The sequence below is a fragment of the Staurois parvus genome, unplaced genomic scaffold, assembly GCF_062004578.1.
Source record: "Staurois parvus isolate SC_StPar_1 unplaced genomic scaffold, SC_StPar_1.0 ptg000481l, whole genome shotgun sequence".
In the NCBI taxonomy this organism is placed as follows: domain Eukaryota; kingdom Metazoa; phylum Chordata; class Amphibia; order Anura; family Ranidae; genus Staurois; species Staurois parvus.
In genome coordinates this window covers 205375-230750 of record NW_028318277.1, presented here as the reverse complement: position 1 = coordinate 230750, position 25376 = coordinate 205375, and the positions used below count along the sequence as shown (strand labels likewise).

General features: G+C 44.5%; 1 protein-coding gene across 1 annotated transcript in view; it reads left to right on the top strand.

Annotated features, from left to right (window-relative positions):
• LOC149452315 (protein diaphanous homolog 2-like) overlaps nt 1-25376 on the top strand; it is a 766217-nt gene that overhangs the window by 597534 nt on the left and 143307 nt on the right. The window contains exon 17 of the mRNA XM_089689522.1: nt 6846-7169. Within this exon, the coding sequence (XP_089545648.1) occupies nt 6846-7169 (324 nt within the window). The remainder of the gene's footprint in view (nt 1-6845; nt 7170-25376) is intronic.

Sequence of the window (25376 nt, the reverse complement as noted above, 5' to 3'; positions counted from 1 at the left end):
TGTTCAAAGCATCCCCCTGCAGGAACATGTGCTTTATCGTAACACACAATAAATTGGGGTGACCGGTTTCCCTGGACAGTCCCCAATTTTAGAGGGCTGTCCCAGGAAAAAAATGTCCATGATTTCATCCCAAAGCCAAATATAAATTGTAGCCATTTCACATCCTTCCTCTTTTTTGAGAACTCAATCCCACCACCACATTGTTGCAGCAATATGTGCTTTTTTAGTAATGCAGAATAAATTGGGGTGACCAGATATCCCCTATTTTTGGGAATAGTCCCCAATTTTTTTCCCAAAACCAAATATAAATTGTATCAATTTCACATCCTTCATCTTTTTGAGGGCCTGTTCACACCACCTCCTTGCAGGAAGATGGGCTTTACCGTAACACACTATATATTGGGGTGACCAGGCATGCTTGGTTTTTGGAGACAGTCCTGATTTAGGGTTTGTCCCCTGGATAACAAAATGCCCCCAATTTCATCCCAAAAGCCATTTATAAATTGTAGCCATTGCACATCCTTCCTCTTTTTTGAGAACTCAATCCCACCACCACATTGTTGCAGCAATATGTGTTTTTTTAGTATCGCAGATTAAATTGGGGTGATCAGACATCCCCTATTTTTGGGAATAGTCCCCAATTTTATCCCAAGGCCAAATATAGATTGTATCAATTTCACATCCTTCTGCTTTTTGAGGGCTAGTTCACACCACCTCCTTGCAGGAAGATGGGCTTTAAGACTGTCCCCAAAAACCAAGGATGCCTGGTTAGCAAATGTTCTGGGGACAGTCCCTGATTTTAGGTAGGCTATCCCTCAAAAAAGAAAAAAGTCTCAGATATTTGTCCCAAAGCCGAATAAATAAATTTTAGCCATTTCTGGTCCTTCTGCTTATTGAGGGACCATTCACACAACCTTGTTGCAGGAACACGGGCTTTACACATGTTAAATAAGAGCGACCAGAAGTCTTTTGGTTTCTGCTGACTGTCTCCAGTTCTAAGTCCCCCCAGCACCTCCTTTTTTAATCCCCCTCCTCCTTCATTTTAACCCTCCTCCCCGCTCGACCAAGGTATACGGTTGCCACCATGCTCTCTTGCCTCCATCACAGAGGAGACAATAGATGTTGCTTCCAGGTATTGGTGCATGTGACCTCCCTTCCCTCTTCCCTGGGGTCAAGTCTAAGAGCCAATCTATAGGCACATGCGCTGTCAAATGATGGAGGGGTGAAGTCATAATTCACCCTGGTCTCCGACACCATTTCAAAATTTTAGAGCTAAAATATCATTTGATTAGAATGTCCCTTTAAGACATCCATAGAAGATGATTGGCTGGTAGGACATGCTGCTGCCACATCCTCCAGCCTGTCATCTCAGCTATCATCTCACGTCTACGACCAGCTTTTGTCTCACCAGGACATGTGACATGGAAACGTGCAAGAGCAAGCTCCAGTTCATTTGGCATTTCGGCCAGGCTGCGAGAAAAAAAAAAAAGAAATAATAATTTCAGCAGATGGATTTTCTGCAGCAGTGATAATGTGAACATGACAGATTTGTGATGATAATTTAGGCTCTCGCAATTATATTCTCTTTCTGCAGTTGCCAGGAACATCCAAAACATAAAAACGAGAGCGCTCGGCGGCGGTTTGTTATATTCGGCGACTCGGGCCTGATTTTTTTTTTCTCTGGGATCTGCCATGGATTTCCAGCCCAAATATTTCTCCAGATACCGAGTCAATGCAGTTAATAGAAATGATAGACCATTTACTGCTGATTGGCCATATATTGAGGAAAGCTGGCCAATAATAGGGCGGTGTTTGGTAAAAGCTTATCATTTTCAGGAGGGAGGAAAAATTAATGCCTTCAATGCTTTGTTACATAGAAAGCAATTTTTACATTTCTCTCCAGTAAAAAAAAAAATCTGATTCCAGAGAAATCATATTTTGCTTTTCTTTTGGAATGCTTATCTGAAAGTCATTTCTTTGGGTTGATTTTTCACATTACTCCTATTGAAGTGGAACTCAGCTGTATCCGAGCACCCCAAAATTTTGAAACACAAATTCATTTTTTAACTACTTCCTGCCTGTAGGACATCATATGACGTCCTTGGGTTTAATTGGGTATACCTGGACGCAGGGGCGGACTGACAACTCATGGGGCCCCCGGGCAATAGGGGATCATGGGGCCCCTGTGTCCTTGCCCAAACTCAAAAAAGCCTATGAAAAAGATACCAGGGGCATCTCATGGGGTCCCCTACTGACCCCGGGCCCTCGGGCGGTGCCCGAGTTTCCAAATGGTCAGTCCGCCCATGGTCCTATGCATAAACTAAGATAAGCAATACATTGTATCGCTATGCTAAATGGAGATGAGGAGAGTCAATGGGCAGATGAAGATGGATTCAGTGGTAAAACTTCACTTTTTTTCAAAGTTAATCTGCAGCCCTGAGCAGGTACGGAAAATCAGACAGAGTCAAACAGACTCTGATGATTGCAAAATCTGAAGGTAGGTTGGAGGATAAGAGCAACATGTCATCAGCAAACAGAGCCTATTGAACGGTCTGGTCGCCAATCATGATACTGCTAATCCCTGCAGTAGAGTTGAGGAGTCTAGATAAGGGTTCTATCGCAATGTTAAAAAAGAAGGGAGAGAGGGGGCAGCCCTGTCATGTTTCTTTAGTTAAGGGAATGTCTGGAGACATGAAATCTGGGGTCGACAGCTGGGATGTGGGTGAAGAATAAATCTTTTGAACAAAGTCAAGTATGGGACCCGAAATGCCAAACTCTCTCATGACCATGAATAGCCAGGAAAAACTGATATTATCAAAAGCCTTTTTGGCATCTAGAGAGATAACTATATCTTTTTAAATTTATTTCAGGTACTTATATAGCACCGTCAATTTACACAGCGCTTTACATGGCTTATGTGGTTGGGATTCGAACCAGTGACCATAGTACTGCCAGGCAGAAGTAGCTCTGGTGGTAGCTCTGTGGATAAATGTGCCCTTGTAGCAAACATGAGGTCATGAGTTCCCTGGTGGATCATGCTAAAGTTGATTGTACTTGAACCAGGTGTAGCAAGTAACTATATCTTGTTTAGTATGAGCCTTGGCATTTGAGAACCAGCAAGACTTTGCAGATGTTGAGGATTGCCGAGCGGCCTGGAACAAACCCAGATTGAGCCAGGTGCAGGGGCGGACTGACCATTTGGAAACTAGGGGACTGCCCGAGGGCCCGGGGTCAGTATGGGGCCCCATGAGATGCCCCTGGTACCTTTTTCATAGGCTTTTTTGAGTTTGGGCAAGGACACAGGGGCCCCATGATCCCCTATTGCCCGGGGGGGCCCCATGAGTTGTCAGTCCGCCCCTGGCCAGGTGTAAAATATTCAGGAGTAGAGTTGCTAACTGGAATGCGATGATTTTAGAAATGATTTTTGTATCAATGTTATTTTGCGAGATGGTCCTGTAGGAACCTGGCAGTAAAGGATCCTCCCCTTTTTAGCAATAAGTTTAATGTGGGCCTGTGACTCTGTAGGAAGGTATGGGCCATCAGCCCATATCTCCCTATAGACAAGATGTAAAGTATCTGGGATGAAGTCGATTGTGAGTTTGTAAAATTTTGTGATGTAACTGTTGGGACCTGGGGCCAGGAGCCCATGGGGCATGGGGTCTTCATCCCTGATAACTGTAGAATAGTAGGCCTGTGATCAGAAATGGCCATATCACATATATCAGTTGCACACAACAGGGAAAGGAGGGCCAGTGAACAAAAAAAGTAATCTATGCACAAAAAAAAGAATTGTGCAGAGGTGAAAAGAAAGTATACTCGCAATAAGTTGGGTGCGCCAAGCACCACGCAATAAAACAGAGAGAGGAAATAGTGAGCAAGTATGGTGAAGAGGCCTGAGGGGTCTATGTCCCGAGGAGTGACCACCAGTCTTCATAGAGATGCATCACAGAATTAAAGTCTCTGCCAAACAAGTGACAGGGCTTGGGAACCCAAGAAACCATGTCTTGAAAGAAGGCCATTCCCGGAGAGTTGATAGCATAATTGTTAGAGGTGGCAATGTCATGAGAAGTGATTGTTAAATGTAAAGTTAGTCTGCAACCGTCGGAGTCCATCTCAACAGATCTTACAGCGTGACAAAGGTTTTTATGGAGTAGAATAGCTACTGTCGTCTTGCGTCCTACAGCTGGAGAGCCATAGACCTAACCTACCCATAATTTACAAAGACATAAGAGATCGTCTGCCACCAGGTGAGACTCACGGAGGAGAGCAACATCTGCCATGCGTTTCAAGTGTCTCAAAACCTGTATGCATTTGTTAGGAGAGTGTAGCCCCTTAACATTCCATCAGATTACCTTTAAGTGATCCCTGTCATCTGAAGGAGCCATGTCTGCCACAATGAAAGTTAATAGGGCAGCCCTAAAAAGGGCAAAACCACGTCAGTCATTGCCCCAACTAATCCAAGATTATTATTAAAGGGGTAGAAACCTATGAAAATAGGAAAGTAACAGTCAATAAAACAAACTCAATGAATGCAATAAAGGAGATGAAACTCTGATCAAACTTCATGGACTTCACTTTTTTCCGGATGGAGCTATCCCCAATGAGACCCCCACTGAGAGATGTATCCTCCACTACAAGAAATCAGGGGCAAGCCTTTGGGGGAAGAGGAGGTACAGGGAGGGGGCAAAGGGGGAGAGGGTAGAGGGTAGAGGGAGGGGGTTAGGAAGGGAAGATAAAAATGGGGAGGGGAGAAGGGGGGGGGGGCATGGAAAGGAGGGGAAGGGGACCTGTGAATTTCTGTTGCCAGTAGAGGGGTAGAAAAATAACCAGCTAGGGTGAGGAGCTGAGAGCTAGACATCAGAGAATAAACAGGCAGGGTGGAGTGGGTGCAAAGGGGAAGAGGGTAGAGGGAGGGGGTTAGGAAGGGAAGAGAAAGATGGGGAGGGGAGAAGGGGGGGGGGCATGGAAGGAGGGGAAGGGGACCTGTGAATTTCTGTTGCCAGTAGAGGGGTAGAAAAATAACCAGCTAGGGTGAGGAGCTGAGAGCTGGGCATCAGAGAATAAACAGGCAGGGAGGAGGCAGGGTGGAGTGGGTGCCATCTTGACTGCAGATTTTTTAGTGTCCCCAGGAGACAGCCAATGCAGAACGGCGGAGCAAAGGCTCCAAAAAGCGATCCATTGGATTCCCCTGTTATGTTGGGTGATGGGGGGGGGGGTGAACCCCAGGCACAGGCAGGCTTGGGAATCAGGTATGAGAGGAGCGTGGCTGTGTCACCTTACCTCCTTCCTATGCGGTGACGGAACCAGAAGTGATTTTATTCTAGATGCCCACTCTATCCCTGAGGAAGAGCTTATTGCACCATGTTGGGTTACCCACAAGAATCTGTCACATACTTATAAAGTTTGTTGGTACTTCTAGTGTGTTGTGGAACATAGAGTGGGGCAATATGCACTTGCTTTGTATGGGGATGAAGCATGCTTTGTCAGCCTTTAATATTGTTTTATGTATTTTATGAATGTTTAAAGTTTGATGCTTTTTAGTTATAGAAACATGGTGTTGTAGATATGAGTTTGTGTGCATTTGCTCCTAAAAAGTCCTTCCACAAATAGAATAGTTTTGTGAACTACCGAAGCTGCCTAGTATATAAGAGACAATCTTACAGCCCAACACGTTTTTCTTTTTTATAGCACCAACAATTTATGCAGCACACTGCATATTGTAGGATCACATCAGTCCCTGACCTCAAGGAGCTTACAATCTAAGGTTCCTGCCTCACATGCATACACAATTTAGGCAGGAACCAATTAACCTACCAGCATGTCTTTTGTGGTGTGATAGGAAATGCGCATGCACAGGAAGAACATGCAAACTCTGTGCGGGTATCTTCCTAGATGGGGTCAAAACGACGACCCCAGTGCTGCAAGGCTGAAGTGCTAACCACTAAGCCACTGTCCTATTTTTTTAGGTTATCCCCCAAAATTGTTGTACTTGCCTCCTCCATGCTGTTGTACAGGTCCAAACTTGTTAATTTTCTCTCTCATGCTGTACCAATTCCTGGTTGAAAGACAGCCTGCATCTTACGTTCTTTCTCTTGGTCTTGGTCTTGACCATCCTAGACTACTATCTTGTGGACTACCAGCATGTGGCTTTTTGCTTTTTGGGCCTAAAGTACTTGATTGACAGCTATTCCCCAGCAGCAAGTATCTCAGAGCGTATGCTTTTTGTGCCTTCCATGCAGCGAAATGTAGTTACCAGACAGCATTGGGCGTCCAAATATGAGGATTTCTCTGTGAAAGAGAAAAGGTCAATCACCTTAGGATGCTAGCAAAAAAACTGAGGACTCACAGAGTGGGGTGTGGTTATTTATATATATATATATATATATATATATATATACAGTATATAGGGTTGCCCAAGGGGTGTGTCCTTCAAAGCTTTGCCAGTGCCCAGTCGCCTAAGGGTTTGAGCCTATAACCTAGGGTCTATTAATACTAAGCCTGTGTCCTGTACTGTACAATTAAGATATGAAGTTTACAGACAGCAATGGATGTCCAAACCTAAACATACACAAGCACTGCTCATACCCACCCACACAGTGTAGTTTTAAAGTGTCTTACCAATTTTTGAAGATTAAAAATAGTGAGGTGTGCAGGGAGAATATGCAAACTGGCTGTGGCTGGTGGAAATAATCCTGGAGTTGGACTAAGGAATAGCTTTTGACATCAATTAACGTATCATTACAAAGTATTAATTGTATAGTCTTGTTTTTAATGAGGAACTGTCTATCTACTAATACCAATATTACCATGCCACCTTATTGTTTTATTTCTGTCTTTTGTTCCAGAGGCCTACACCACCACCAGCAAGTGGAGGACCTCCACCCCCACCTCCTCCACCGCCTCTTCCTGGTGGGGCAATCCCTGGTCCTCCACCACCTCCACCACTTCTAGGAGGATGTCCTCCTCCTCCACCACCACCACCTGGCTTTGGACCTCCTGGTGCTCCGCCTCCTCCTCCTTTTTTTGGAGGTCCACGGCCCCCTCCACCTTTTGGAGGTTTAAGGTTTCCTGGACCTATGGTTCCACCACCAGTAGTTTTACCCTTTGGAATGAAGGCAAAAAAAGCGTATACTCCAGAGACTGCCATGAAGAAGATCAATTGGTCAAAGGTAACATTCATTTTTTTTTTTAATATAAGAACAAATCTTAAGTCCAAAGGGTCTCTCCATCCAAAAAGTATTATTTTAGTTGTAGCTTGTGCATGGTTTGCTGAGCCAGCCACAGGGTCCTTATATTATTATTATTATTATACAGTATTTATATAGCGCCAAAGGGTTTGCTCAGCGCTGTACAGTAGCAAGGGGGACAGAACATGAGACAAGACAGTAACAATACAATACACGAGGGGTTCGAGGGCCCTGCTCTTTCAAGCTTACAATCTAGGAGGGAGGGGAAGGTGGCACAGGAGGAGATGGCTGTGGGGGATGGAGTGGCTGGAGGAGTGGAGGAGGTTAGTTGTTAGATGAGGTCAGGTGTTAGGTGAGGTTGGGGTAAGCTTCCCTGAAGAGGAGAGTTTTCAGGGTGCGCCTGAAGGTGAGGAGGGTAGGTGACAGTCTGATGGATTGTGGTAGGGAGTTCCAGAGGATGGGGGAAGTCCTAGAGAAGTCCTGCAATCGGGCGTGGGAGGAGGAGACCAGTGAGCTAGAGAGTAGGAGGTCCTGTGAGGAGCGGAGGGCACGGGTAGGGTAGTATTTGGGTATCGGGTCGGTTATGTAGTTTGGGGCGGCATTGTGAATGGCTTTGTAGGTGAGAGTAAGCAGTTTGAATGTGATGCGTTGGGCAACCGGGAGCCAGTGAAGGGATTGGCAGAGGGGGGAGGCGGATGTGGAGCGGTTGGTGAGGTGGATGAGTCTAGCCGCTGAGTTCAGGATCGACTGGAGTGGGGATAGCGTTCGTTTGGGTAGGCCAGTGAGAAGGGAATTGCAATAGTCCAGGCGTGAGATGATGAGGGAGTTTTAGATGCTCCAACAGCATAATCATCTGGCCATAACTTCCAATTTTGTTCCTGTCTACCAAGGAGTTTTGGGTGTTCCTATCTCTATGTGCACCATATAAAATGAAGATCCAGCAGAGATAACGTGACATCCCAAAACAGGCACAGCAGGTGTATAGACCAGAAATGCACCAATAAAGTTATCAAGAGATAGAAGAGAATGTCAGCTAGGTTAACTTTTCAGCATCTACCAAACACTGCTATATCAGTTCTGGGTGAACTACCCTTCTAAGTTGCTGCAATACAGTTGATTGAAATTCAAATCTATGTGTGTCAGGACCGTGTGCAAAATCACATACAGAAACACGCTGCCCTTTACCAGACATTTTGCAGTGCCATTAGTTATTTACGGCACCCCCAGGAATCTGCAAATGTGTACGTTTTCCCATGTGCTGAACAGAATGTTGCTGCCATAGCACCATCTGGTTCTGTGCCGGGTATTTTTGAAAGAGCTGGGGACTTATTTTCTGCATTGATTGTGTGTAGGGCAGCTTATTGAAATGTATGGGCTTCCCTCATTGCAAGACATGGTCAGAGCAGCCCTCAGCCTGTTGGGCTTGATTAACAAGCATCCCAGAAATGTTTGGGCACTATACCCCCACACTGTCTGCACCAGAAATGATGGGCATGCACCATGAAACATCAGACACACTGTACACATCCAATTACAGTGGGTACATGATTGGACATCCATCCAACCCCCAGCGTAAAGTTATGAACTAATGATTGGGTGCTATTCTTCTTACTGACGCCAATGATGGGGCACTATTCCTCCCACTGATACCAATGATGGAGCACTATTCCTCCCACTGATACCAATGATGGAGCACTATTCCTCCCACTGATACCAATGATGGGGCACTATTCCTCCCACTGATACCAATGATGGGGCACTATTCCTCCCACTGATACCAATGATGGGGCACTATTCCTCCCACTGATACCAATGATGAGGCACTATTCCTCCCACTGATACCAATGATGGAGCACTATTCCTCCCACTGATACCAATGATGGGACACTATTCCTCCCACTGATACCAATGATGGGGCACTATTCCTCCTACAGATACCAATGATGGAGCACTATTCCTCCCACTGATACCAATGATGGGGCACTATTCCTCCCAATAACTCCAATGATGGGGCACTATTCCTCCCACTGATACCAATGATGGGGCACTATTCCTCCCAATAACTCCAATGATGGGGCACTATTCCTCTCACTTACACCAATGATGGGGCACTATTACTCTCACTGACACCAATGATGGGGCACTATTCCTCCCAATAACACCAATGATGGGGCACTATTCCTCCCACTGATACCAATGATGGGGCAGTATTCCTCCCAATAACACCAATGATGGGGCACTATTCCTCTCACTGACACCAATGATGGGGCACTATTCCTCCCACTGACACCAATGATGGGACACTGGGGCACTATTCCTCCCACTGACACCCACGATGGGGCACTACTCCTCCCACTGCTACCAATGATGGGGCACTATTCCTCCCACTGACACCAATGATGGGGCACTATTCCCCCCACTGATAGCAATGATGGGGCACTATTTCTCCCACTGATACCAATGATGGGGCACTATTCCTCCCACTGATACCAATGATAGGGCACTATTCCTCCCACTGACACCAATGATGGGGCACTATTCCTCCCAATAACACCAATGATGGGGCACTATTTCTCTCACTGACACCAATGATGGGGCACTATTCCTCTCACTGACACCAATGATGGGGCACTATTCCCCCCACTGATAGCAATGATGGGGCACTATTTCTCCCACTGATACCAATGATGGGGCACTATTCCTCCCACTGATACCAATGATGGGGCACTATTCCTCCCACTGATACCAATGATGGGGCACTATTCCTCCCAATAACACCAATGATGGGGCACTATTTCTCTCACTGACACCAATGATGGGGCACTATTCCTCTCACTGACACCAATGATGGGGCACTATTCCTCTCACTGACACCCATGATGGGGCACTATTCCTCCTACTGATACCAATGATGGGACACTGGGGCACTATTCCTCCCACTGATACCAATGATGAGGCACTATTCCTCCCAATAACACCAATGATGGGGCACTATTCCTCCCACTGATACCAATGATGGGGCAGTATTCCTCCCAATAACACCAATGATGGGGCACTATTCCTCCCACTGACACCAATGATGGGACACTGGGGCACTATTCCTCCCACTGACACCCATGATGGGGCACTACTCCTCCCACTGATACCAATGATGGGGCACTATTCCTCCCACTGATACCAATGATGGGGCACTATTCCTCCCACTAATACCATTGATGGGGCACTATTCATCCCACTGACACCAATGATGGGGCACTATTCCTCCCACTGATACCAATGATGGGGCACTATTCCTCCCACTGACACCAATGATGGGGCACTATTCCTCCTAATAACACCAATGATGGGGCACTATTTCTCTCACTGACACCAATGATGGGGCACTATTCCTCTCACTGACACCAATGATGGGGCACTATTCCTCCTACTGATACCAATGATGGGACACTGGGGCACTATTCCTCCCAGTGATACCCACGATGGGGCACTACTCCTCCCACTGACACCCATGATGGGGCACTATTCCTCTCACTAACACCAATGATGGGGCACTATTCCTCCCACTGACACCCATGATGGGGCACTATTCCTCCCAATAACACCAATGATGGGGCACTATTCCTCCCAATAACACCAATGATGGGGCACTATTCCTCCCACTGATACCAATAATGAGGCACTACTTCTCCTGACCACAGGTGCTATGTAATTTTTCTACACTACCAGGCCTGCATCTGTATTATCGGTTTTACGCAACCAGCTAATATTAGTATCCCTCCCAGGTTCAGAAATCAAGAAAAACTGTTTAAATGTAAGGATCTAAGCCACATTGCCTCTAGTAATGGTAGAAAATTTTTTATTCAGACTGAGTTTGTCATAACCCAAGCAAAAACCAGTTGTTTGTTAGCCAGGCTTGTGAGATCCCAAACTTTTAAATTAAGTTTAATTAGCTGGAGCGGCTGAGCACCTGGTTCTCGAAGAGCGGATTAATACTGAAGGAATGAAAGCACAAAACGCACATGTCGACTTTTTCTCCCCCTTATCTTGGAGAGACCGGACTTACCATCAATAACAGGATATCACAAGGATCAAAATTAATTCTGTCATTTCCATACTCTGCCTGGGAATTCACAGAGTCACCTGCCAAAACAATTATTAATATATTGTTAACAAGCCATCCCAAGGTGCGCTACCGGCTTTTCAAATGAGCCGAAATAGTCTTGCATGTCGAGATTTAAAGACAACCGGATTTTTGAAGTGTGCCTCTGCATCAAAAAGGAAGCAGCCTTGACAGACAGCGAGGCACACAGTTCCTATGAAGTCGGCAATTTCATTTCTGATAGGTAGGGTTGTATAGTCAGATTTCGGCTTATGCTAAAACGGTTTCTTGGTCTGGTGACGAATGTGTCAGGATTGCCTTTCATCTCACTGACGCTGCTTTTTGCTTTAGCCGAGAATGTAGCTAGTTTGATCTGGTAACAAAAATCGAAGGGGGAAAAAAGATTCACTGACCCTCTCGGCAAAAATATATTCACAGCCAGTCTGTGAGAATGTAGAATAAATAATATGTATATACCAGGGGCGGACTGACCATTTGGAAACTTGGGCACTGCCCGAGGGCTAGGGGTCAGTAGGGGGCCCCATGAGATGCTCCTGTTACCTTTTTTATAGGCTTTTTTGAGTTTGGGCAAGGACACAGGGGCCCCATGATCCCCTATTGCCCGGGGGCCCCCATGAGTTGTCAGTCCGCCCCTGTTCCAGACTCTATTTTACCAACTGCTCCAACAAATAAAATTCAAAATAATAATGTACAAAGTCATTCAAAACTCTGCCCGAACTACATCACCAACCTCATCTAACATCACCTCTTAGCTCCTCGCCAGGGGCAGACTGACAACTCATGGGGCCCCCGGGCAATAAAGGATCATGGGGCCCCTGTGTCCTTGCCCAAACTCAAAAAAGCCTATGAAAAAGGTACCAGGGGCATCTCAGGGGGCCCCCTACTGACCCCGGACCCTTGGGCAGTGCCCGAGTTTCCAAATGGTCTGCTCCTCGCAAGACCTCCTGCTCTCTAGCTCTCTCTGGTATATATATGTATATACCAGGGGCGGACTGACCATTTGGAAACTTGGGCACTGCCCGAGGGCCCAGGGTCAGTAGGGGGCCCCATGAGATGCTCCTGTTACCTTTTTTTATAGGCTTTTTTGAGTTTGGGCAAGGACACAGGGGCCCCATGATCCCCTATTGCCCAGGGGCCCCATGAGTTGTCAGTCCACCCCTGGTATATACTGTATACTATATATGCATTTTTTTAATATGGATATAAAATATAAAAAGATATAGGCAATAGAAGGTGATATCATCATCCTGACCAAGATAAGTGCTTTGGTGCTCCACACAAATCCATTAACGTAGCAAAAAGGTATTGTAGGCATTAATAAAAAAGGTAGACAAGCAAACAGAGCAGAGAGCGCAGACTAAGTGTAGCAGGTAACATTATTATCATTACATTATTATTACACAGTATTTATATAGCGCCAACAGTTTGCTCAGCGCTGTACATTACAATGGGAGACAATACATGAGACAGTACAGTAACAGTACAATGAAATACATGAGGGGTTCGAGGGCCCTGCTCCTTGGAGCTTACAATCTAGGAGGGAGGGAAGAGTGGTACAGGAGGAATTTATTGGAAAACGACAATTTATTGGAAAACAACAATTTATTGGAAAACGACCATTACCAACGCACATTTAATAAACATGGATACCCTGGTAGTGGTCCTAATGTTTCTTGATCAGAGAGACATCAAGGGGGTGCCAGACTAAGTGCAGTAGAACAGGAAAATGGAAACGGCACACAAAAATGGCAGCTCACTCAAATTATGTAGTTATGCACAGGGGCGGACTGACAACTCATGGGGCCCCCGGGCAATAGGGGATCATGGGACCCCTGTGTCCTTGCCCAAACTCAAAAAAGCCTATGAAAAAGGTACCAGGGGCATCTCATGGGGTCCCCTACTGACCCCGGGCCCTCGGGCAGTGCCTGAGTTTCCAAATGGTCAGTCCGCCCCTGCCTACAAATCTTTTTTTTTTTTTTTTACCACTACTATTCCTTTATACTGGCTTATGAAGTTTACAAATGCAACATTTGAGTAATTGAATGAAAGTTTTAACCCTGACAAACTTTTCTTTTACCACGACTATTCCTTTATATCCAGGGGTGGGCTGAAAACTCATGGGGCCCCCGGGCAATAGGGGATCATGGTTATGCACATTAATGGTATGCTAAAGTGCTAGTCACAAGTAATCTTTCACCCTGTAGCAGAATTCTAAAATCCCAGGAGATTGCTGTCACTGTGGGGGGGGGGGGGAAGTTGGGTACCCAGGGTAACCAGACAGCCTCTGGAGAAAGCAGGAAGCAGCCTGTGGGCTTTGTGGTGCACATATGCGGCCAGGAAATAAAGAAAGCGGAAGCACCATCGATGGTGGTGGCTGAACATTTTGAGGTAGCCACCACTTTTTCAGTCTGGCTTGAAAAAGAGGCAGCAGCTCCGAAACACTTAGCCACACCCCTTTGATGTCACTTCTGGCTTTGTCACTAACTGTCCCCATGCTCCATAGAGACCTCTCTAAACAAAGCTTTCTCAACCTTTTTTTTTTTTTAACACAGGAGGAAACCCTTGAAATAACTTTTTTGGCTTCAGAGAACCTCTGCTAATAATTAACGCATCTACAGCTCACAGTACATTTGTGTGATGGTCAGTGGGAAGAATGCTTCTTACATGTGTGGTCATTGAGAAGAATCCCCCCTTGCAGATAGCTTAAAAGATCAATGGTGTCAGTGAGAACTTATCTGAGAAGCAGAAGTTGCTCATTCCTCAAGAAACCTCTAGCAATCTCTGGAGGAACATTAAGGTTCCATGGAACCCTGGTTGAGTAAGGCTGCTCTAGTCTATTGCCATCAGGCTGGATGAACAAAATCATCTAAAATATCTTTGTATGATGTAGTATTAACAGTTCCCTTCACTGGAAACACCCAAACTCCATCATTTGAAGGGTTGACCACATACCTCTTGCCATATAGCCGTATTATATTTTTCTTTGCAATTGTTGCTTATTCTTTTTGATTGTAAAGTGATGCAGGGACCAGGGTCGGACTGATCATTTGGAAACTCGGGCACTGCCTGAGGGCCCGGGGTCAGTAGGGAGCCCCATGAGATGCTGGCAAGCTGGCTGGCAAGTTGTCCAAGAACATTGTTCTCTCCCCCTTATTCACTATGTGATGCCTGTTTATGTGTCCTTGCTTCATAAGCCAGTTATAGACTTGGGCGGGTGGCCACTTTTCTGCAAGCCCCATGAGATGCCCCTGGTACCCCTTTCATAGGCTTTTTTGAGTTTGGGCAAGGACACAGGGGCCCCATGATCCCCTATTGCCCAGGGGCCCCATGAGTTGTCAGTCCGCCCCTGGCAGGGACTGTGCACCTTTAATACCTTTATCATGGCTTATTATCTCTTACTGACAACTTATTTTATTGCCAAGTATTTACAAAAAAGCATTAGTAAATTGTTTAGAACTTTACATTTTTATTTTTTTTTTTGCTCAATGCATTTGTTAAGGATTCTGTCTTTTTTTTTTACATATAATTATCCTATTTCTTTATTACTATGATCCGATTCCCCCATTTTTTTTTTTTTTTGAGCTGTCCACCATCACTTTTTCTGAACACCCTGCAACAACACTTGTTACCTACACATCTTACTTCTATCACATCTCTTACTAAAAGAGATAAGACGTTCCTCAAATCATTTGCCATCAACTGGACATCAGACAGACTCTTGCTGCAATTTACTTATGTCAATGATTTAAAGGCTTCCAGCAAGCAGAGCACCCTGGTATTCCAGAATTCTCATTGAGAAGAAAATGTTAAATTGCTGCATATCGATTGATGGTAAATCTGATTACGTTCTCTTTAGCTCTGTGTGTAGGGCACCTTTAAAATCAATTAAGCCTAGAACATGTTGGAGTCCATTTTGGGTTGTGGTTGCCTTTGGTTTTTATGGACAAAGGCCCACAAATGCTGGAAGCCCATGTTTTACAGAAACATCATCATCAACAACATGGGAATTAGGGAGGATTTTTTTTCCCAGCAGGAGCAAATTGGATCGTGCTTTGCTTGGTTGTTTTTGCCTTCCTCTGGATCAACTATGGGTGTAAGATTATAACTTTTTTTTTTTTCTATGGTTGAACTGGATGGACTTTTGTCTTTTTTCAGCCATGTAACTGTTATCACTTTTATAGTTCTTGCTGTAATAACACTGTTCTAATGTACAATTGCCAAGTAACTTTATTCACTAATAAAAACCAACCAATGATTCTTAGACTTCATACACACCACCACAAAAATAAGTCTGAAAAGAAAGACATCATAACAATGGTCATAGACACTCTAAAGCTTTAAGAGAAAAAAGGACAAGATCCTGATAACCTGCCACCATCCCTATATATCTAGTTGAAGGTGTGGACCCCCCCCCCCCTACATTTAATGGGACTTTGAAGACCTCATACATATATAAAAGTGTGAACTCTTTATTTTGTCAAAAATACCATAAAATTATGGCATAACGCCATTAGTACAAAATGGTCATATTGTACATATTAACACATCACCAGTCAAGAATATCATACAATTGTTGAGCAATGATGCTGATAAGTTAGAGATGATTGTGCAGAAATCCGACACGTTTCAGAGCATTATAGCTCCTTTCTCAAGGATAGCAGATACTCTGCATGAGGGTGATATGAGAGACTCAACAGCTAATAAAAACAAGCTCCAAGATTGTCAGCACCTCCATACCAGGGCACCATGGGCTCTAGACACCTGAGAATCCCACCTAAATGGAACACAAAGGCCACCCAGATCACGTTATACTTATGAAGGATTTCAATATTCCCAAGGTAGATATGATGGTCTCAATATAGGCAAAAAAAAAAAAAAAAATATATATATATATATATATATATATATATATATATATATATATATATATATATAGGTCTCCACGAGTTTTTGTCCAATCACATCATGTGCCCCCTTAGGAAACGACACAAAAGTGCCAATAAGTGGATATCTCATAACGGCAGGTATCGTAACATAATCATGAGAAATTCATATTGGCCCCCCTGAATCAGGGGTATCCATGTTCCGTTTAGGTGGGATTCTCAGGTGTCTAGAGCCCATGGTGCCCTGGTCGGGAGGTGCTGACAATCTTGGAGCTTATTTTTATGATTGAAAATTTTAATTTGTTGATTCTCTCATATTACTATATCACCCTCATGTAGAGTATCTGCTATCCTTGAGAAAGGAGCTATAATGCTCTGAAACGCATCGGATTTCTGCAGAGTCATCTCTAACTTCTCAGCATTATTGCTCAACAATTGTATGATATTCTTGACTGGTGATATGTTAATATGTACAATATGACCATTTTGTACTAATGGCGTGTTATGCCATAATTTTATGGTATTTTTGACAAAATAAAGAGTTCACACTTACATGTATGTATGATGCCTTCAAAGTCCCATTAAGTGTAGGGGGGGGGGGTTCCACATATTCAACTAAACAGTCTAAAGCAGTCATTTGTAATCTGTGTTTCGTGGAACCCTAGGGTTCCTCCAGAGGTTGTTTGGATTCCTTGAGCTGTAGCTAATTGACTTCCCATCCAATGGGACCTGCATAGTTCCAGGGCCAATGCTATTTTTGATGATACATTGCCAATCCTACCAATAATCTTTTAAGCTATTTGAAAGTGTGGAATACTGACCACCATTATAAGAGTGTAATTCGTCCCAATGACAACCAATTTAAGGGGCGTTCTTCCCAATGACCAACAATGTGAAGGGCATTCTTCCCAATGACCACCAATGTAAAAGATATTCTTCTCAATGACCATCAATGTAAGGGACCTTTTAACCACTGACCACCAATGTAAGGGTCATTCTTCCCACTGACCACCAATGTAAGGGTCATTCTTCCCACTGACCACCAATGTAAGGGTCATTCTTCCCACTGACCACCAATGTAAGGGTCATTCTTCCCACTGACCACCAATGTAAGGGTCATTCTTCCCACTGACTACCAATGTAAGGTGCATTCTTCCCAATGACCATTAATGTAAGGGACATTCTAACCACTGACCACCAATGTAAGGGACAATTTTCCACTGACCACCAATGTAAGGTGCAATCTTCTTACTGACCATCAATGTAAGGACATTCTTCCCACTGATCACCAATGAAAAGGGCATTCTTCTCACTGACCAACAATGTAAGGGACATTCTTCCCAACAACCTCAAATGTAAGGGACATTCTTCCCAATTCCCACCAATGTGAAGAGCATTCTTCCATCAATGTGATAGGCATTCTTTCCAGTGATCGCCAATGTAAGAGACATTATTCCCACTGACCAGCACCATAAGGGAAATGTTTTTAACTTGCGCTCATGGAACTGAGTTCCCTTAAGACCTGAACATTATTGTAAGGGTTCCTGTCAGGGAAAGGTTCAAAAAGGCTAGTCTACAGTGTATAGGATTGAGATATTCCTTGTAAATTGTTCATTGAACAAGATATATAGGTAGAGAGCAAACACATTTTAGGGGCTCAGAACTCCTCCTTCATCAGGGCTTTCTGCAGAGGATGGGTTCAAAGGTGTATTAGACTAAAAGATTAGAAGAGACAAAAAAGAGTTGGTTGGTGCATTGGTCAAGCAGCAGCAACTGACCAGACCAAAGGCAGAACTACCAGAATCGCAAAGGACGCACTTTACCACCAGGCACTGATGCCACCTTGGGGAGGGCACAAGAGAACAGGAAGGGGGCCTGCTGCAGAACATGTGAAAGGGTCTTGCTGGGGAACTTTAACGAAGGGCCCTTCAACAGGAGTAAAGGGCCCCTGGATCAGTAGGAAGGGCCCTGCGACCAAAGGAAAGGACCTGGAGGGAGTCAAGGGTCCCTTCATAGTTTCCTCCAGCGGGGCACTGAAGTTAAACCTCTAGACCAGACCATAGGTGGTCATAGCCAGGACCTCCCAACTTTAGAACATAAGCAAGAGGGACGATTTGGGGAGGGAGTGACTTTCTTTGAAGCTATGTTTTAAATGTATAATCCATTACCAGCCTCATATATCATTTTATAACCAGACAGCTCCCGGCCACCTGTACTGGTCTGGTCTGCTGCGGCAATGATTATTTCTTGTTACTAAGATGCTTGTCACGTATACAGCCAAGTTGGAGGAGATACTTTCCCTCCTTACAAACACTGAGGGTATACGTCAAATATGTTCCCAATTTGAAGATGACCGGATCTATAGTTCACCAGTAAAAGCAATCTATGCTTTGCCTCTCCCTGTGGGCATAGCCACTCAGTATTAATATTCCCATAGCACAGACACCCAAGTTTGCTCTACAGAAAATCAAGATTAATTCAGAATCATAACCTATTTTTTTACAATTTCATTTCAGTAAAAAAAAAAAATTCTTCAGTCACTGGGATTTGTTTATTGTTATTATTCGGATAGGGCCCCGGAGGGCTCGTCGCATCATTAACGTCAGAATAATAAGTGTAGACAAGAGCTGGTCTGCGACTCGACAGAATTTTACAAACGATAACATTAAACACCACAAGTGGCATTCGTCCTTTGGGAGTGAAAAATGTGTAAATAAAGAGAAAAAAAGTGTCCCGTATTTTTTTTTTTTTTTTTTGCTTGGAGCTTTAAAGCTACTCCGTACAAAAGATGAAGCAGAGCTGTGAATGCAGATTAATTTATTATATTCCTTTCCAGCGCGCTTCATCACAATCAATGTTTCCCGCCGAGCTCTGTGAGTTTGTTCTGCGAAGAGCAGCATGGTCTGTGGCAACCGGACTTCAACAGTTTGTCTTGTTTTGGATAGAAAAAGAGACTAGGCATATAGATTCTGTGTGTGTGTGTGTACCCCTTTAACAACTGCCATTTTCAGCAGCTGGAAAATAGCTGGCTTCTGGAAGGGGTCATTCAATCTTATCAGCTGACAGTTTAGGATTCACTTTGAAGAAATCCTGCCGCCATTAAAAAAAAATTGCACACAAAAGCATACCAATCCACTATTTTAATAACTAACTTGCTGCCCTTTTTCCCTTTTCATAATTTATTTTTTATTCACTTGCAATGCACCTCTGAACTTGGTAAAAAAAATGAATTCTTCAGAAAGAAAGTTACCTGCTACCTCCTCCTCCTTTGTTGCATATTCTATTCTCTTTTTGAGGTGTCTACTGCATGTGCTGGCCTAGCTCCTCCACCCCTCCCCCTCTCCTTCCTACATTACCTTTTGTGTAGCTGCTGGGGGGGATCAAAGGAGAATTCTATAGAGTGTTGGTTTGAGCGACATCACAGTGTGGCTACTCTAAACTTGCTAAAATCTTGACTACTCCAGGAAGAGTCAGTTAGCCAGTACAGCCCCCTTCCCTCCTTGCATATCATAGTCCTCTCCTCCTTTGGGAGTGTCTAATTACTGTCTGTGCTGGCCCAGCTTCTACTTCCCTCCCCTTCCCTACATTACCTCCTATGTAGCTTCTGGGGGAGGTGCGAGTGAACGTAAATACTACAGAGCAGCTATTCTCAACGATGGTTCCTTGAGCTGTGGCTGATTGACTTTCCATTTGATGATGCCTGCTTAGTTCTTGAGCCAATGCCACTTGGCAGAGCAAGCAGAATGATACCAGGGGCGGACTGACCATTTGGAAACTTGGACACTGCCCGAGGGCCCGGGGTCAGTAGGGGGCCCCATGAGATGCGCCTGGTACCTTTTTCTTAGGCTTTTTTGAGTTTGGGCAAGGACACAGGGGTCCCATGATCCCCTATTGCCCGGGGTCCCCATGAGTTGTCAGTCCACCCCCGAATGATACCAATGATCTTTTAAACTGTCTGCAATAGTGACATCCAGATCACTAATGTGAGGGGCATTCTTTCAACTGACCACAAATATAAGTAGCATTCTTCCCATTAACAATCAATATAAGGGTATTCTTCCCATCAAACTCCAATGTAAGGGAGGCATTCCTTCCATTGACCACCGATGTAACGGGCATTCTTCCCATTGACCACCGATGTAATGGGTCATTCTTCCCATTGACCACCGATGTAAAGGGGCATTTTTCCCATTGACCACCGATGTAAGGGGCATTCTTCCCATTGACCACCGATGTAAAGGTGCATTCTTCCCATTGACCACCGATGTAAGGGGCATTCTTCCCACTGACCACCGATGTAAAGGTGCATTCTTCCCATTGACCACCGATGTAAGGGGCATTCTTCCCATTGACCACCAATGTAAGGGGCATTCTTCCCATTGACCACTGATGTAACGGACATTCCTCCCATTGACCACCGATGTAAGGGGCATTCTTCCCATTGACCACTGATGTAAGGGACATTCTTCCCACTGATCACCAATGTAAGGGGCATTCTTCCCACTGATCACCAATGTAAGGGGCATTCTTCCCATTGACCACCGATGTAAGGGGCATTCTTCCCATTGACCACCGATGTAAGGGGCATTCTTCCCATTGACCACCGATGTAAGGGGCATTCTTCCCATTGACCACTGATGTAATGGACATTCCTCCCATTGACCACCGATGTAAGGGGCATTCTTCCCATTGACCACTGATGTAAGGGACATTCTTCCCACTGATCACCAATGTAAGGGACGCTCTTCCCACTGACCACCAATGTAAGGGGCATTTTTACCACTAATCACCAATGTAAGGAACATTCTTCCTATTGGCTATCAATATAGGAGGTCTGTTTCCCATTGGCCCTGGTTTGTTCAATTTACTTGCGGTCCCTGACACCTAAAAACTATTTCAAGGGTTCCTGCTGGGGTAAAAAGGTTGAGAAAGGCTGCTATGGGGTGTTGCTTGAGTGACTGCTCTAAGCCTGGCATCACATCCAAGATTCCAGTGGCAAGCAGCAGTCCTGGGGCTTTTGGATGTCTATGCAAATGAGAGACCACAGCAGGGGTCGTACCAGGGGCAGACTGACAACTCATGGGGCCCCCGGGCAATAGGGGATCATGGGGCCCCTGTGTCCTTGCCCAAACTCAAAAAAGCCTATGAAAAAGGTACCAGGGGCATCTTATGGGGCCCCCTACTGACCCCGGGCCCTCGGGCAGTGCCCGAGTTTCCAAATGGTCAGTCCGCCCCTGGGTCATACAATCTAAGGTCAATCTGTGTCAGATATTCGTGAACACAGCCAAGAACTGCCCGGGCACCAGAATTTACATGTGTGTGTCCTCTCTGGGCAGCACAGTGGCTAAATGGGGCAGCACAGTGGCTAAATGGTTAGCACTTCCACCTGGCAGTACTAGTGTCGTTGGTTCAAATCCCAGCCACGGCACCTCCTGCTTGGAGTTTGCATGTTCTCCCTGTGCCTGCTTGGGTTTCCTCCGGGTACTCCGGTTTCCTCCCACTCTCCAAAGACATGCTGGGAGGTGAATTGGCTCCTGTCTAAATTGTCCCTAGTATGTGTATGTATGAATGTGAGTTAGGGACCTTAGATTGTACGCCCCTTGAGGGTTAGGGACTGATGTGAATGTACAATATATATGTAAAGTGCTGTGTAAATTGATGGCGCTATTTAAGTACCTGAAATAAATAAATAAATAAAATCTTCGTCTGGGAGGCAGATGGCAACCCTGGATGATGCCTGAATAAAGATGGCTCTGTACTTATGAAGAGAAAAGCAGATGAAGGCTTTGTCAGGGGGAGTAGACCTCTGTGAGAGGTAATAAGTACACAATAATAGACATAAATCTATATGATGTTACTGGACCCAATTTAATTATTTTCCCCATCTGTTTTGTCTTCCCTATTTACTAAAATTCTTTTCACCATTTTTACTCCTTCCTATGTTAGCACATTACCGGCTGATCTGTCATGTTTGTTCATAATTTAGTTTTTATATCCATGATAGCGGCACGCTGATAAAACGCCATGAAACGTAGAAACCTGCATTGTAGAGTGCAGGATGAGTCTGTAATAATCCGTCATTAAATGCATCCAACCACAACATACACATTAAAAAACGGCTGATCTCGGGGGACCATAATAAGTCCGTGTCGGCGTGTCTTAGCAGTAAGCCGTCATGCCTGGATCTCACGCCAGCCTCCTGTCACATTACACACTGCAATATCCGCTTCATGGGTGGATCATATCTGCGCTGCCACTTATCCCAGATCTCAAAGCTGCAAATCATTCAAATTAAAAAAAAAGAAAAATCCTTTTTATAAACAATACATTTTCTAATTTTACCTTTAACCACTTCATATCCGGACACTTTCACCCCCTTCCAGTCCGGACACTTTCACCCCCTTCCAGTCCAGACACTTTCACCCCCTTCCAGTCCGGACACTTTCACCCCCTTCCAGTCCGGACACTTTCCCCCTCTTCCAGTCCGGACACTTTCACCCCCTTCCAGTCCAGACACTTTCACCCCCTTCCAGTCCAGACACTTTCACCCCCTTCCAGTCCAGACACTTTCACCCCCTTCCAGTCCGGACACTTTCACCCCCTTCCAGTCCGGACACTTTTCCCCTCTTCCAGTCCGGACACTTTCCCCCCCTTCCAGTCCGGACACTTTCCCCCCCTTCCAGTCCGGACACTTTCCCCCCCTTCCAGTCCGGACACTTTTCCCCTCTTCCAGTCCGGACACTTTCCCCCCCTTCCAGTCCGGACACTTTCCCCCCCTTCCAGTCCGGACACTTTCCCCCCCTTCCAGTCCGGACACTTTCACCCCCTTCCAGTCTGGACACTTTCACCCCCTTCCAGTCCAGACACTTTCACCCCCTTCCTGTCCGGACACGTTCACCCCCTTCCAGTCCGGACACTTCCACCCCCTTCCAGTCCGGACACTTTCCCCCCCTTCCAGTCCGGACACTTTCACCCCCTTCCAGTCTGCACACTTCCCCCCCTTCCTGTTCAGGTCAATTTTCAGCTTCCAGCGCTGTCACACTTTGAATGACAATTGCGCGGTCATGCAACACTATACCCATATGAATGTTTTAACATTTTTTTGAGACAGATAAAACTTTATTTTGGTGGTATTTCTTCACCACTGGGATTTTTTTTTTTTTGCTGTGTAAATGAAAAAGTCCAAACATTTTTCAAAGTGTTTTTCTTATAAAAATTTGCAAATAAATAATTTGCAAAATGTATTCCGTTATCTTTTTAGTAAAAAAAAAATAACCCAAATTAGTTTATAACCAAAAATTATAATTTTTAAACTTTTTTTTTTACATTTGTATTTTTTTTATATTATTTATGTTTTTTTTTACATACTGTCACCCTAGCAGTACAGTGTCACCATGGCGACACTGTACTACTTGTGGGGGGTGATGAAGATTTTTTTTTTTTTACAGTGATTGCTTTTACACCCATAAAGGCTGTAAAAGCAATCATTTCTCCTTCTCTCTGGCTGCATTCTTGCAGCCATTGAGAAATACTGTATGGGCTGTGATTGGTCACAGGTTATCACATGGTACAAGGCTGTTGTGAATAGCCCTGTACCATGTGACCTCTGTGATCATTCACAGATTTCACACGTAGTAAGCAATGATGTCAGAAGTGACATCTTGCTTACTACTCTGCATGTGATCACTGATTTGCCAATCAGTGATCACATGATCGGACGCATGAGGTCCTGTCCGATGATTGGTGTTCCACTGTGTCCGGAGGACACAGCTGGCACCGGATCGCCGTGCTGCACGCTCCCAGGAAGCGCGCACAAGCAGGGGGCAGGGAGGCTGTTTATAAACGGCCACCCGACCCTGCACTGCCACCGTCCAGCCGTTTATATAACGGCCGGATGGGAGGTGGTTAAAACCAAATTCTGGGCAGCTATAAAAGAAACACAAACAAATTATTGCAGGTCTGTAATCATTAATGCATTATTAAATGTAGTAACAGTGAAGTGTCGAGCGGGCGACCAGATATGATTATTGCACCACATCCCTTTTAAAATTGCAAATATTCAATAGAGAAGATGGGACATTCAGGATGCATAAACATGAATCCCAAACATATTAAAACGTTATATAATTTTTTATTTCGTACAAAATAACAATTATATAACTTTTTAGTATGTTTGGGATTCATGTTCATGCATCCTGAAAGTCCCATCTTCTCTATTAAATACATCATTAAATGTGTTTAGACTGGGAGAAGAAGCAGCACGATCAATTCATGCTGATCATAGGAAAGAGCCAAAAATAAATAAATAAATATATATATATATATATATATATATATATATATATATATATAATATATCATTTTTTTGCTATTTTTTCTTTTAATGGTTTCTTCCTTTTATCTTTTTATTTTTGGCTGGAGTTCTGCTTTTAGCTCACTGTGGTTTCCAAAATTTATTAAAGCAGTCAAGAAAGATGTATACATGAAAAGCCTGTTAAATACCATTATTTTCTCAAATATGCAGCTTCAAACCGGAGATTTCTGCTGCAGTAATTTCTTCTGCTGCTAGATGGCCTCAGGCTGATGGCCAGTATCATTCAACCCGCTTCCTCTGAGCCTGGGTCATCCCGGATGCACCCCCAACCTTTGACTGGACAGTAAAAAGAGAAGCAGTGTAGTGGTGAGCAAGGGCGGACTGACCATTTGGAAACTCAGGCACGGGTCACTAGGGGGCCCCATGAGATGCCCCTGGTTTCATAGGCTTTTTTGAGTTTGGGCAAGGACACAGGGACCCCATGATCCCCAATTGCCTGGGGGCCCCATGAGTTGTCAGTCCGCCCCTGGTGATGAGCTCATCTCTCTTTCGCTGTGCTCTCGCTCTCTACTCCTATCAGCATACTTTATGTGAATACATTAACTGATTGGCTGTTTCATCTTCTATGACTCCAGGTTTGCTGTACAGGAACTGCAAAAGGCTGATACCAGGTTACATATAGATCTTTACACTGCCTGTACTAAAAAAAAAAAAAAAATACAATAATGATTAAAACAACATACATTGCTTTAAACCCTCTCTGGTTTCTAAAGGAGTCTAAAAAGATAAAAATGAAAAGCCTGTTAAAATAAAAATATTAACTTTAGATGCAATATACTGCGCGAATCCAAAGATTTCTTCTATAGTAATTT